The following is a 15,739-nucleotide window of genomic DNA, read 5'->3' on the forward strand; positions in this document are numbered from 1 at the left end:
TGGCCCCAGCCTACGTCCAGAGTGCAGCTGCAAAATTTTCTGGGATTCGCCAACTTCTATCGCCGCTTTATCCGGGTTTAGAGCACCCTGACTTCCCCCCTGTCTGTACTCACCCAAGGTTCCGTTCACATGGTCCCCAGCTGCGGACCGGCCGTTCCGGGACCTCAACCACCGTTTCACCACTGCTTACTTCTTGGTTCATCCTGACCCGTCCCGCCAGTTTGTGGTGGAGTCCGATGCTTCGAATGTCGGACTGGGGGTGGTCCTGGAACTCAAGTTACATCCTTGCACCTTCTTCTCCCATCACCTCAACGCCACGGAGATGAATTACGATGTGGGGAATGGTGAGCTTCTCTCAGTGAAGATGGTATTGGAGGAGTGGAGGCACTGGCTGGAGAGGGTGGCACATCCGTTAACCTCCTGAAGCTAGGGGGCACTATTTTTATGTTTGGAAAAAGATTCCTTTTTCTGTGGCTTCCCTAAGGTGTCAGTCTTTAGACATAGTTTCAGGCTTTTATTTTGAAAAATGAGAGTGAAGGATCACATTGCGTAAGTGGAGAGGTGGGGGCACTCAGAGTGAGTTGGTGCGCAATTGAGTAAACCGGCCATTGTTCCTCCCGCTGTTATGGAAAAAGCTACACACTCGGTTGATATATTATCGAATGATTATAAAAAAACTTTGACATGTTTCTGTGGACATTATGAAGACTATTTGGAATTTCCGTCTGCGTTGTCGCGACTGCTCTTTCCTGTTGATTTCTGAACATAACGCGACAAACAAACGTCGGTATTTTGGGTATAAAAATTATCTTTATGGAACAAAAGGAACATTTGCTGTGTAACTGGGAGTCTTGTGAGTGAAAACATCCGTAGATCATCAAAGGTAAACGGTTAATTTGATTGCTATTCTGATTTTCGTGACCAAGCTTTGTGATGCTAAGTGTACATAATGCTATGCTAAGCTATCGATAAACTTACACAAACGCTTGGATTTCTTTCGCTGTAAAGCATAATTTCAAAATCTGAGACAACAGGGTGATTAACAAAAGGCTAAGCAAGCTGTGTTTCAAAATATTGCACTTGTGATTTCATGAATATGAATGTTTTCTAGTAATATTATTTGACTGTTGCGCTATGCTATTCAGTGGTTGCAGACGGAAATTATCCCGCTACAGGGATTGGTAGCATCAAGAAGTTAATTGTGTGGACAGACCCCGCGGCTACACCCCCGGACGTCGAGACCATCATTCACACCTCTTGCTTGGCGAAGGCACTCAGTTTGGAAGCAGATCCGGGAAGCGCAGCATTCCCAGCCGAACACCGGAGGGCCCCAGATAATCGGATGTTTGTTCTGACGATGTCTGCTCCTCCGTCCTGGAGTGGGCTCACTCCTCCAGGATTGCCTACCGCCCGGGCTCCCACCGGACACTGGCCTTTGAGTAATAATGCTTTTGGTGGCTTACAATGGTTCCTGACGTCTCTGCGTTCTTCGCCACCTGCACGATTTGTGTGCAGAACAAGCTCATCGGCAGAGGTACTGAGACAGACAGGACTGTTGCAGAGGTACTGAGACAGACAGGACTGTTGTAGAGGTACTGAGACAGACAGGACTGTTGCAGAGGTACTGAGACAGACAGGACTGTTGCAGAGGTACTGAGACAGACAGGACTGTTGCAGAGGTACTGAGACAGGACTGTTGTAGAGGTACTGAGACAGACAGGACTGTTGCAGAGGTACTGAGACAGACAGGACTGTTGCAGAGGTACTGAGACAGACAGGACTGATGCAGAGGTACTGAGACAGACATAACTGTTGCAGAGGTACTAAGAGAGGCAGGACTGTTGCAGAGGTACTGAGACAGACATGACTGTTGCAGAGGTACTGTTGCAGAGGTACTGAGACAGACAGGACTGTTGTAGAGGTACTGAGACAGGACTGTTGTAGAGGTACTGAGACAGGACTGTTGCAGAGGTACTGAGACAGACAGGACTGTTGCAGAGGTACTGAGACAGACAGGACTGTTGCAGAGGTACTGAGACAGGACTGTAGTAGAGGTACTGAGACAGACAGGACTGTTGCAGAGGTACTGAGACAGACAAGACTGTTGCAGAGGTACTAAGAGAGGCAGGACTGTTGCAGAGGTACTGAGACAGACATGACTGTTGCAGAGGTACTGTTGCAGAGGTACTGAGACAGACAGGACTGTTGCAGAGGTACTGAGACAGACAGGACTGTTGCAGAGGTACTGAGACAGACAGGACTGTTGCAGAGGTACTGAGACAGACAGGACTGTTGCAGAGGTACTGAGACAGGACTGTAGTAGAGGTACTGAGACAGACATGACTGTTGCAGAGGTACTGTTGCAGAGGTACTGAGACAGACAGGACTGTTGCAGAGGTACTGAGACAGGACTGTAGTAGAGGTACTGAGACAGACAGGACTGTTGCAGAGGTACTGAGACAGACAAGACTGTTGCAGAGGTACTGAGACAGACAGGACTGTTGCAGAGGTACTGAGACAGACAAGACTGTTGCAGAGGTACTGAGACAGACAGGACTGTTGTAGAGGTACTGAGACAGACAGGACTGTTTCAGAGGTACTGAGACAGACAGGACTGTTGCAGAGGTACTGAGACAGACAGGACTGTTGCAGAGGTACTAAGAGAGGCAGGACTGTTGTAGAGGTACTGAGACAGACAGGACTGTTAGAGGTACTGAGACAGACAGGACTGTTGCAGAGGTACTGAGACAGACAGGACTGTTGCAGAGGTACTGAGACAGACAGGACTGTTGCATAGGTACTAAGAGAGGCAGGACTGTTGTAGAGGTACTGAGACAGACAGGACTGTTAGAGGTACTGAGACAGACAGGACTGTTGCAGAGGTACTGAGACAGACAGGACTGTAGTAGAGGTACTGAGACAGACAGGACTGTTGCAGAGGTACTGAGACAGACAGGACTGTTGTAGAGGTACTGAGACAGGACTGTTGCAGAGGTACTGAGACAGACAGGACTGATGCAGAGGTACTGAGACAGACAGGACTGTTGTAGAGGTACTGAGACAGATAGGACTGTTGTAGAGGTACTGAGACAGGACTGTTGCAGAGGTACTGAGACAGACAGGACTGTTGCAGAGGTACTGAGACAGACAGGACTGATGCAGAGGTACTGAGACAGACAGGACTGTTGTAGAGGTACTGAGACAGACAGGACTGATGCAGAGGTACTGAGACAGACATAACTGTTGCAGAGGTACTGAGACAGACAGGACTGATGCAGAGGTACTGAGACAGGACTGTTGTAGAGGTACTGAGACAGACATGACTGTTGCAGAGGTACTGAGACAGACATGACTGTTGTAGAGGTACTGAGACAGACATAACTGTTGTAGAGGTACTGAGACAGACAGAACTGTTGTAGAGGTACTGAGACAGACATAACTGTTGCAGAGGTACTGAGACAGACATGACTGTTGTAGAGATACTGAGACAGACAGAACTGTTGTAGAGGTACTGAGACAGATAGGACTGTTGTAGAGATACTGAGACAGACAGGACTGTTGTAGAGATTCTGAGACAGGACTGTTGCAGAGGTACTGAGACAGACAGGACTGTTGCAGAGGTACTGAGACAGACAGGACTTTTGCAGAGGTACTGAGACAGACAGGACTGTTGTAGAGGTAATGAGACAGACAGGACTGTTGTAGAGGTACTGAGACAGGACTGTTGTAGAGGTACTGAGACAGGACTGTTGTAGAGGTACTGAGACAGGACTGTTGCAGAGGTACTGAGACAGGACTGTTGTAGAGGTATTGAGACAGACAGGACTGTTGTAGAGATACTGAGACAGGACTGTTGTAGAGGTACTGAGACAGGACTGTTGCAGAGGTACTGAGACAGACAGAACTGTTGTAGAGGTACTGAGACAGACAGAACTGTTGTAGAGGTACTGAGACAGACAGGACTGTTGTAGAGGTACTGAGACAGACAGGACTGTTGCAGAGGTACTGAGACAGACAGGACTGTTAGAGGTACTGAGACAGACAGGACTGTTGTAGAGGTACTGAGACAGGACGGTAGTAGAGGTACTGAGACAGACAGGACTGTTGTAGAGGTACTGAGACAGACAGGACTGTTGTAGAGGTACTGAGAAAGACAGGACTGTTGTAGAGGTACTGAGACAGACAAGACTGTTGCAGAGGTACTGAGACAGACAGGACTGTTGCAGAGGTACTGAGACAGACAGGACTGTTGTAGAGGTACTGAGACAGACAGGACTGTTGCGGAGGTACTGAGACAGACAGGACTGTTGCAGAGGTACTGAGACAGACAGGACTGTTACAGAGGTACTGAGACAGACAGGACTGTTGTAGAGGTACTGAGACAGACAGAACTGTTGTAGAGGTACTGAGACAGACATGACTGTTGCAGAGGTACTGAGACAGACATGACTGTTGTAGAGGTACTGAGACAGACATAACTGTTGTAGAGGTACTGAGACAGACAGAACTGTTGTAGAGGTACTGAGACAGACAGAACTGTTGTAGAGGTACTGAGACAGATATGACTGTTGTAGAGATACTGAGACAGACAGGACTGTTGTAGAGGTGCTGAGACAGATAGGACTGTTGTAGAGATACTGAGACAGACAGGACTGTTGTAGAGGTACTGAGACAGGACTGTTGTAGAGGTACTGAGACAGGACTGTTGCAGAGGTACTGAGACAGACAGGACTGTTACAGAGGTACTGAGACAGACAGGACTGTTGTAGAGGTACTGAGACAGGACTGTAGTAGAGGTACTGAGACAGACAGGACTGTTGTAGAGGTACTGAGACAGACAGGACTGTTGTAGAGGTACTGAGAAAGACAGGACTGTTGTAGAGGTACTGAGACAGACAAGACTGTTGCAGAGGTACTGAGACAGACAGGACTGTTGCAGAGGTACTGAGACAGACAAGACTGTTGCAGAGGTACTGAGACAGACAGGACTGTTGTAGAGGTACTGAGACAGACAGGACTGTTGCAGAGGTACTGAGAAAGACAGGACTGTTGTAGAGATACTGAGACAGGACTGTTACAGAGGTACTGAGACAGGACTGTTACAGAGGTACTGAGACAGACAGGACTGTTAGAGGTACTGAGACAGACAGGACTGTTGCAGAGGTACTGAGACAGACAGGACTGTTGTAGAGATACTGAGACAGGACTGTTACAGAGGTACTGAGACAGGACTGTTACAGAGGTACTGAGACAGACAGGACTGTTAGAGGTACTGAGACAGACAGGACTGTTGCAGAGGTACTGAGACAGGACTGTAGTAGAGGTACTGAGACAGACAGGACTGTTACAGAGGTACTGAGACAGACAGGACTGTTAGAGGTACTGAGACAGACAGGACTGTTACAGAGATACTGAGACAGACAGGACTGTTACAGAGGTACTGAGAAAGACAGGACTGTTGTAGAGATACTGAGACAGGACTGTTACAGAGGTACTGAGACAGGACTGTTACAGAGGTACTGAGACAGACAGGACTGTTAGAGGTACTGAGACAGACAGGACTGTTGCAGAGGTACTGAGACAGACAGGACTGTTGCAGAGGTACTGAGACAGGACTGTTGCAGAGGTACTGAGACAGACAGGACTGTTACAGAGGTACTGAGACAGGACTGTTACAGAGGTACTGAGACAGACAGGACTGTTACAGAGGTACTGAGACAGACAGGACTGTTACAGAGGTACTGAGACAGACAGGACTGTTACAGAGGTACTGAGACAGACATAACTGTTGCAGAGGTACTGAGGGTTCCCTGGGTTTCAGCCCCCGCTCTTCCCGGAGTAAGAGAAAGTGGTCGGTGTACCCTTGGCCCAGATGTTGGTACGCTGTTGTCATACCTGGAAGAGAGCCCGGTCGGCTCTTCTCAAGACCACCTCCAGGTATCAACGACAAGCGGACCTCCCCCGTCTCGAGCAGAGGGTATGGCTTTTCACCCGAGATCTGCCTCTCCAGGTGTAGTCCCGCAAACTTTCACCCCGGTTTATCGGTCCTTTCCCCATCTCCAAGATCACTATCCCCTCTGCTGTTCGTCGTCTGTTGCCCCGTACCCTCCGAATACATCCTACTTTTCATGTTTCTAGGATCAAACCCATGTCTCACAGCCCTTTGTCTCCTGTTTCCAAAGCCGGAAAACCAGGTAGCGCCCATAGAGGGGGGGGGGGGGGGGGGGGGGGGTACTGTCACACCCTGATCTGTTTCACATGGCTTTATGATTGTCTCCATGCCCCTCCAAGTGTCGCCCATCTTCCCCATTATCCCCAGTGCATTTATGCCTATGTTCTCTGTTCGTCTGTTGCTTGTTAACCTCTAGCGACGAGCAATCCCGTATCCGGGAGCGTAATCATAGCCTCAAGCTCATTACCATAACGCAACATTAACTATTCATGAAAATCGCAAATGAAATTAAATAAATATATTGGCTCACAAACACTGTCATCTCAGATTTTCAAAATATGCTTTTCAACCATAGCTACACAAGCATTTGTGTAAGAGTATTGATAGCTAGCATAGCATTAAGACTAGCATTCAGCAGGCAACATTTTCACAAAAACAAGAAAATCATTCAAATAAAATAATTTACCTTTGAAGATCTGATGTTTTCAATGAGGAGACTCTCAGTTAGATAGCAAATGTTCAGTTTTTCCAAAAATATTATTTGTGTAGGAGAAATCGCTCCGTTTTGTTCATCACGTTTGGCTAAGAAAAAACCCCGAAAATGCAGTCATTACAACGCCAAACTTTTTTCCAAATTAACTCCATAATATCGACAGAAACATGGCAAATGTTGTTTAGAATCAATCCTCAAGGTGTTTTTCACATATCTATTCGATGATAAGTAATCCGTGCCAGTTGGGTTTCTCCTCTGAAGCAAATGGAAAAATACATGCAGGTGGAGATTACGCAATAATTGCAACGGAGGACACCAAGCGAGCACCTGGTAAATGTAGTCTCTTATGGTCAATCTTCCAATGATATGCCTACAAATACGTCACAATGCTGCAGACACCTTGTGGAAACGACAGAAAGTGTAGGCTCATTCCTGGCGCATTCACAGCCATATAAGGAGTCATTGGAGCACAGCGCCTTCAAAATCTGGGGCATTTCCTGTTTGAAATTTCATCTTGGTTTCGCCTGTAGCATCACTTCTGTGGCACTCACAGATAATATCTTTGCAGATTTGGAAACGTCAGAGTGTTTTCTTTCCAAAGCTGTCAATTATATGCATAATCAAGCATCTTTTCGTGACAAAATATATTGTTTAAAACGGGAACGTTTTTTTAATCCATAAATTAAAAGAGCGCCCCCTATATCGAATAAATTAATTTTGTTTGTCAAGTCTACCAGCGTTTTGCCCCTTTCTCCTGTCATTTCTAAAGTTCCTGTTTTCTAGATTTCTCGGTTTGACCATTCCTGCCCTGACCTGCCGTTCGGTACCTTGTCACATCACCCTGGATTATTGACCTCTGCCTGCCCTGACCCCGAGGCTACCTGCCATTTATGTACATTGACTTACCACCCTGGATTATTGACCTCTGCCTGCGCCGACCCTGAGACGACCTGCCATTTATGTACATTGTCTTACCACCCGAGACTGTCTGCCGTTCTGTACCTTTTGGACTCTGATCTGGATTACTGACCTCTGCCTGGTCTTGACCTGCCTTTTTGCCTGCCCATTATTTTTGTAATAAACTTCTGTGACTTCGACACCTCTGCATCTGGGTCTTCTCCTGAAACGTGATTCCATAATATGCTTGACATTTGGTTCTCTAGATGAGCTATTCTGAGTATAAACTTTCAGGTTTCATGTTAGAAGATTTCTGAAAGATTAAATTCACAAGATATCTAAAAGACAAATGGTATGCATCACAAAATGTAGATAAATTCACAATTTCTGTGTGACATTTGGTAATGTAACATTTGTAAGGTCAGGAAATCGGCAGATAAATGTTACCAGATTCACCAACACTAAGTTGTATATGTCAAATGTTTCTACAAGATAATAACCACTAGCATCACATAATCACTAACCACCACACATGTTCAGACTCACCTCAGCTGTGAGATGTAGGGCAGACACTGAAGGAAACTCCTCACTTCACTCTCTTCATCTGACCAGCCCTTCAGCTCTACTGGTTTCTTCTCTGGTTGGAGTTTCAGCACTTCTAGGAGGGGGGAGACGTTTCTCTTTCTGAGGTCTATGGACCAGACTGCAGGACTGGCTGACTGGTAAACTGGCTGTAATACTGGAAGGACACTCCTGCCTGTTTGAGTCTCATAGTCCTTCACATGCGAGTACAGATCCAGCAGGAAATCACATTTCTGATTGTTATAAACTTCAGACAGTGACAACACTTTCTCTACAGCTGTTTGTATGGTTCCTCTCTCATGGAGAGCTGCTTGAAGACACAGATTCAGTAGGAATGTCTTCTCTCTCTTTGTCCTCTCCAGATTATCCTTCAGCGGAGGAAATCTGAACAAACAGTTTAAAACACAGATGATATACAGGTGAGTGACGAGGACTGATATGAGTAACAGGGTTGGGGAACTGAAAACTAATAGCACCGTATGACTCCATCTTTTAAAACAATACAACTATGAATTGGAATTTTGTTCAATTTCAATTCCTACTGAATTAGAGTTTCTACAGCTTCTTCACATGTTAATGTATTAACAAGATAAAGACAGTGTAAAACATGAATACTATCTACACCAGGTCAGTGATATATGGACTCTTGTTGGATAAACTCACTCACCTCAGCTGTGAGATGTAGGGCAAACACTGAAGGACACTCCTCACTTCACTCTCTTCATCTGACCAGCCCTTCAGCTCTACTGGTTTCCTCTCTGGTTGGAGTTTCAGCACTTCTAGGAGGAGGGAGGCCTTTCTCTCTGAGAGGTCTATGGACCAGACTGCAGGAGCTGACTGGTAAACTGGCTGTAATGCTGGAAGGACACTCCTGCCTGTTTGAGTCTCATAGTCCTTCACATGTGAGTACAGATCCAGCAGGAAATTACATTTCTGATTGTGATATACTTCAGACAGTGACAACACTTTCTCTACAGTTGTTTGTATGGTTCCTCTCTCATGGAGAGCTGCTTGAAGGCACAGATTCAGTAGGAATGTCCTCTCTCTCTTTGTCCTCTCTTCAGGGGATCTTCTCTGACCCTGTGGTGGAGTAAATCTGCAAGAACAGTTTAACAACAAATAGATTAATATGTGAGAGATATGATATGCATTTCTGATGGTCACATTATGGTTGGTAAAATACAATGACTATCTTTCTAAACTCAACATTCACTTCAATTGTTCCTAAAAATCCTGACCACAAAGTAAGATTGCATCTTCTAAAAACAGTATGTGTATATTTAGGTCATTAAGTTATTGCAGAAAGCTACAAACTTCCTCTCTAAAGGGAAATACAGGGACAGACAACTACAATCTCTGAACTGTACTGATCCAACTCACCTCAGCTGTGAGATGTAGGGCAGACACTGAAGGAAACTCCTCACTTCACTCTCTTCATCTGACCAGCCTTTGAGCTCTACTGGTTTCTTCTCTGGTTGGAGTTTCAGCACTTCTAGGAGGAGGGAAGCCTTTCTCTCTGAGAGGTCTATGGACCAGACTGCAGGAGCTGACTGGTAAACTGGCAGTAATGCTGGAAGGACACTCCTGCCTGTTTGAGTCTCATAGTCCTTCACATGTGAGTACAGATCCAGCAGGAAATCACATTTCTGATTGTGATATACTTCAGACAGTGACAACACTTTCTCTACAGTTGTTTGTATGGTTCCTCTCTCATGGAGAGCTGCTTGAAGGCACAGATTCAGTAGGAATGTCCTCTCTCTCTTTGTCCTCTCTTCAGGGGATCTTCTCTGACCCTGTGGTGGAGTAAAACTGCAAGAACAGTTTAACAACAAATAGATTAATATGTGAGAGATATGATATGCATTTCTGATGGTCACATTATGGTTGGTAAAATACAATGACTATCTTTCTAAACTCAACATTCACTTCAATTGTTCCTAAAAATCCTGACCACAAAGTAAGATTGCATCTTCTAAAAACAGTATGTGTATATTTAGGTCATTAAGTTATTGCAGAAAGCTACAAACTTCCTCTCTAAAGGGAAATACAGGGACAGACAACTACAATCTCTGAACTGTACTGATCCAACTCACCTCAGCTGTGAGATGTAGGGCAGACACTGAAGGAAACTCCTCACTTCACTCTCTTCATCTGACCAGCCCTTCAGCTCTACTGGTTTCTTCTCTGGTTGGAGTTTCAGCACTTCTAGGAGGAGGGAGGCCTTTCTCTCTGAGAGGTCTATGGACCAGACTGCAGAAGCTGACTGATAAAGTGGGTTCAATGAGGGAAGGATACTCCTGGCTGTTTGATTCCTATTGTACTTCACATGAGAGTACAGATCCAGCAGGATGTCATATCTCTCAGTTTGATACACAGAGAACTGTGACAGCAGTGTGTTCACAGTTCTATGGATTGTTTCTCTGTGATCTAGTGCTGCTTGTAGACACAAATCTAGTAGGACTGCTTTCTCTTCTGTCTCCAGTTTTTCAGGGGATCCTCTCTGATGTTGTAGATGGGTAAACCTGTGACCCATAAAACATAAGAATGTCTATGTTCAGATAGTAGCAGGGAGAATGTGACTGCTGCCTCTTTAATGGACTGAATACTGTTGTCATGTCAAAAAAATTTAAGTATTCTAGAACGCAGACTTTACTGTAGTTAAAAAACTTTACAGAAATCTATAGTAAGTACTGTAGTCTATAGTAAAGATCGAGGAATACTAGTGTGTGGTATAGTAATCTACAGTGTACCACAGTTTACTACAGAATTCTATAGTAAGTACTGTAGTATTCTAAGTGTTATTATTTGTTCATATTGGCACTCACCTGAGCTTGTTGATATTTGGTAGACACTTTAAAATGGTTTTGCTGAGAGCTTCACTGAGAACAGTTCTCTGATCCCAGTGTAGACAGAGATTAACCCTCTCTAGACTCTGCTTCATCACTTCTTCTGCTCTCTCAAACACTCGTCTTTCACCCTGGACTGGAAGGTGCAACTCCTTTCCACGGAGACCAAGTAAAGTGGTGAAATCCATCTGTGTCTCACTGCTCAGCAAAGTTGTCCAGAGTTGATAGAGCATTGAGGGGTCAGATGAATCATCAGAGGATGGTCTTTAAATAATAGATTATACAGTTGATTATATTTCATCGTAGATCTCCTTTGCAGACTAAAACCAACCCTGCTATCATGACTATTCACCTGGTTCCCACGGAAACGGTGACTCAGTATCTGAATAGAAGAGAAAATAAGATATATTTTTTTAAAGATGGGTTGCTTCATCCCAATGCATCTTTCTTTTACTGGTTAATTGGCAACAAACTGGTGAATTAGATAACACAAATATTACCCAAGATGTCTGACATTCTTCAGAGAGCCCAGTATCAGCCTTACTCCTTGGTCTGACACAGTGCAGCCGTTCAGGTCCAAGCCAACTTTTCTCTCTGCAGACTGACTGGTCACATAAGAGACTGCACAGCACTGGTGAGGATCCAGATGTTCTCCACTCAGGTCTAGATGATAGTCCAGTTTGTCCAGGAGAAGCAGACAGGCCTCAGTAGACTGATATTCATACAAGCACTGACACAAAAACAGAAGATCTTTCTCAGACTCGGAAGCACCACCTTCTGCATGATCTTGGTTTGTTTGAGATGGAAGAAATGTGTTCACCACTTCCTTGAAGAACCAATCTGATGTCTTCTTGATCTGTTCAGCTGGAACTAGACTGTTTACCAATCTAGTATTCCTCTCATTCAGAAGCCCACACAGGAAAGGAATTAAGTGTTTTGTGTGTTTCCATTCTTCAGTCGGGCACTTCTCGAGAACCTCTCTGATTTTGTCTGGATTCTGTAAGAGCCAAAGGGCACCAAAGAACTCCTGCATTGTGTAGTGGAGAAACGCAGAGCAAGTGTCTGATGCAGTGGGCTCAACCTTAACCATAAATGCCCCCAAGAAGGCAAAATGGACACTGCCTTCTTCACAACTCAGTGTTGTCAAGTTCATGTTTTTCTCATTTGTTGCATCAAAAGCAATTTCTGCCAAAGACAATATTTTCTCTCTGTTTTCTTTGAGATAAATGTCGATATCCTTACGTCGTCTGCCACTGTGTTTTTGGATGCAGTGACGGAGGATGTTAATGTACATCTTAGTTGTAGAACATGGCTGCTTAGAATCCGCTAGGGTAGAATAATAACTACAAGCAACAACCATTAGTGCGTACATTGGGACATGGCACAGACTGAACAACTCTAGGTTGTTTAACACACTGCTCAAGGAGTCAGGCTCAGCACTCAGCATCTGTGTTAAATAAGCCCTGATGGATTCATCGCTGAACCCTTTCACCTCCACTCTGAACCAGTCTGTGGGCCAGTCTGTCAGGAAGTCTTCCGATTGATCTGGTCTGCATGTGGTCACAATCTTTGCGTCAGGGAGGAGGTTCTCCACAAGGTCCTTTACTACCGACAGAGAGGAGAGGTCTGTGATTCCATCAAATATGATGACAACGTTTTCAGAGTTCTTCTTAATATCCTGTAACACTTCTTCTTTACTTTCGTTTGGCTCACTGTACATGTTAAAGAGAAGGTCCTCCAGGCTCATGGGTTTTCTGTGTGAAATGTCTCTCACCTCAAAATAAAACATGTAATCTAGTTCTCTGTGATCTTTCTCTGCCCAGAGGTTCAACATTTGATGGGATACTGATGTTTTTCCAATTCCAGGTTTTCCAACCAGGAGGATTTTTTCATGTGTTTTAAGCAGCTCAGTAGGGGATGTTTCCTGTTTGGCCAAGGGGATGAAGCTCTTTAGTTTTTTAGGCCGAGCTTTCTTGCATCTTTTGCTTTTCACTTTAATTTTAGAGTCAGATGAATGCACATGTGTATCTAACACAAGAGGGGTGTAAGAGAAAGTCCCCCCATTTCTACATCTATCTGGTAGGAGACTACAGCTATGTTTCCATGCACCCTCTGTGATCTTCCGTGCTTTACATTTCAGCTGTGTCTGATATCCGTGACAGGGTTTTGAACCTAAAATAAGGGTATTAAGGGAAGAGAGAGTAAATGCACTGTGCCAACAAATCAAAGCCAATCTAAAGGACGAGAGAAATCCAGGATAGAAAACTACAAGGATACACTGGTAGATCTTCATAGATTGAAGGGGATCTTTTGGGGATCAAATAAAATAAAATAAAATAAAATATTTTGGGGATAAATGGTCATCAAAAACAAGAAGGACCGAGGGGCAGTAAAAAAACAAATTTAAAATGTCTTTATTATGATGGCATGTTTAACAGAATAACATCTATAAAAACTCTGACACGTTTTCAGCATAGCCTTCTTCAAGATGACACAGATCTCTACTGAACATGCCATCATAATGAAGGCTTTTTTTTACTTAATGAAAAGTGCATTGGTCGTCCTTGTTCTTGATGAACAATCTTAAAAGGTACATTAACCCCCGTGCGCTTCAAATAGCTTCCCCAGCAGCATGGAACCAAAGGAATGATGTCAAAAGTCTAAACCCTGTTGCACTAAATTAACCTACAATAATATTTGAAAGACACGTTTTAACAGGTATGCTATTTTCAGCCAATTGTATACTATATAGTGTACTAATAGGACACTATACAATCGCTTACCAACAAAGTAGTCTGTCATCTCTGGGTCGTCCTTGAAGGGGAAGTAGCTGATCCATTGCTTTAAGTCAGCGTTGTCTAAGGTCCTCTTCCTTGTGATGTCTAGAATCGTCAGTAACTCGTAGCATGCAACCTCTCCTTTGGCCGAGACCCAGTCCAGTATTTTTCTGGTTTGGTCAAAATGGTCAACTTCAGCCTGAATTTTACTGACTTCCTCCTCGTTAAGAACCTTGCGCTGGAACAGGTTTTCCACAATGAGGGGCAGATTCTTGAGCTTTCCAATGAGATGTTGCCTTCCATTTGTAATGTACTCTAAAGCAGATTGTCTTGTAGAAGCCATGTCTCAGGTTGTTAAAATCACTTCAACACGTTGGATCTCTGGAAGAAGACAGTACATATGTAGTCAGTCAACAGTAGAACAGTCAAGTAATGATTAGGTTTATTTATTAAATGAAACGTTTTATCCTATGTAAAATAAACATACCCCAACTACAGTGCCTTGCGAAAGTATTCGGCCCCCTTGAACTTTGCGACCTTTTGCCACATTTCAGGCTTCAAACATAAAGATATAAAACTGTATTTTTTTGTGAAGAATCAACAACAAGTGGGACACAATCATAAAGTGGAACGACATTTATTGGATATTTCAAACTTTTTTAACAAATCAAAAACTGAAACATTTCCAGGTCTATGCCCAAACAGTTAGAGCTTCGAACTTTAAAAAAATTCATTTCTCCAGAAATAAGTCTCGCACTGTTGCCACCTGTTATAGACCCGCCTCAGCTCCCAGCTGTGCCCTGGACACCATGTGTGAATTGATTGCCCCCCATCTATCTTCAGAGTTTGTTCTGTTAGGTGACCTAAACTGGGAAATGCCAGTCCTACAATCAAACATAAATGCCCTCAATCTCACACAAATTATCAAGGAACCCACCAGGTACAACCCTAAATCCGCAAACATGGGCACACTCATAGATATTATCCTGATCAACTTGCCCTCCAAATACACCTCTGCTGTTTTCAATCAGGATCTCAATGATCACTTTCTCATTGCCTGCATCCGCTATGGGCCCCGGTTAAACGACCACCCCTCATCACTGTCAAACGCTCCCTAAAACACTTCTGCGAGCAGGCCTTTCTATTCGACCTGGCCCGGGTATTCTGGAAGGATATTGACCTCATCCCGTCAGTCGAGGAAGCCTGGTCGTTCTTTAAAAGTAATTTCCTCACCATCTTAAATAAGCATGCCCTTTCAAAAAATGTAGATCTAAGAATAGATATAGCCCTTGGTTCACTCCTGACCTGACTGCCCTCGACCAGCACAAAAACATCCTGTGGCGGACTGCACTAGCATCGAATAGTCCCCGCGATATGCAACTTTTCAGGGAAGACAGGAACCAATACAAGCCGTCAGTCAAGGAAAGCAAAGGCTAGCTTTTTCAAGCAGAAATTTGGATCCTGTAGCTCTAACTCCAAAAACGTTTGGGACACTGTAAAGTACATGGAGAATAAGATCTCCTCCTCCCAGCTGCCCACTGCACTGAGGCTAGGAAACACTGTCACCACCGATAAATCGAGAATTTCAAAAAACATTTCTCTACGGCTGGCCATGCTTTCCTCCTGGCTACCCAAACCCCTGTCAACAGCTCCGCATCCCCCCGCAGCTACGTGCTCAAACCTCCCCAGCTTCTCCTTCACCCAAAACCAGATAGCAGACGTTCCGAAAGAGCTGCAAAACCTGGACCCGTACAAATCAGCTGGGCTAGACAATCTGAACCCTTTCTTTCTAAAATGATCCGCCGCCATTGTTGCAACCCCTATTACTAGTCTGTTCAGCCTCTCTTTCATATCGTCCGAGATCCCTAAAGATTGGAAAGCTGCTGCGGTCATCCACCTCTTCAAAGGGGGAGACACTCTAGACCCAAACTGTTATAGACCTATATCCATCCTGCCCCACCTTTCTTAAGTC

The 15,739-nt window shown here is 44.5% G+C and overlaps 1 protein-coding gene across 3 annotated transcripts in view; it reads right to left on the bottom strand.

Annotated features, from left to right (window-relative positions):
* Positions 1–15,739, bottom strand: part of LOC110513755 — a 40,980-nt gene that overhangs the window by 17,358 nt on the left and 7,883 nt on the right. For 2 of the 3 annotated variants that reach the window (XM_036934332.1, XM_036934331.1), the window contains exons 2-8: positions 13,774–14,148; positions 11,491–13,162; positions 10,970–11,254; positions 10,238–10,666; positions 9,525–9,953; positions 8,812–9,240; positions 8,109–8,528 (exon numbers count right to left, since the gene is read on the bottom strand). In XM_036934332.1, the coding sequence (XP_036790227.1) occupies positions 8,109–8,528; positions 8,812–9,240; positions 9,525–9,953; positions 10,238–10,666; positions 10,970–11,254; positions 11,491–13,162; positions 13,774–14,110 (4,001 nt within the window). In that variant the 5' untranslated portion in view covers positions 14,111–14,148. The remainder of the gene's footprint in view (positions 1–8,108; positions 8,529–8,811; positions 9,241–9,524; positions 9,954–10,237; positions 10,667–10,969; positions 11,255–11,490; positions 13,163–13,773; positions 14,149–15,739) is intronic. The other variant, XM_036934333.1, reaches the window with a different exon arrangement.

The sequence above is a fragment of the Oncorhynchus mykiss genome, chromosome 10, assembly GCF_013265735.2.
Source record: "Oncorhynchus mykiss isolate Arlee chromosome 10, USDA_OmykA_1.1, whole genome shotgun sequence".
Lineage (NCBI taxonomy): Eukaryota > Metazoa > Chordata > Actinopteri > Salmoniformes > Salmonidae > Oncorhynchus > Oncorhynchus mykiss.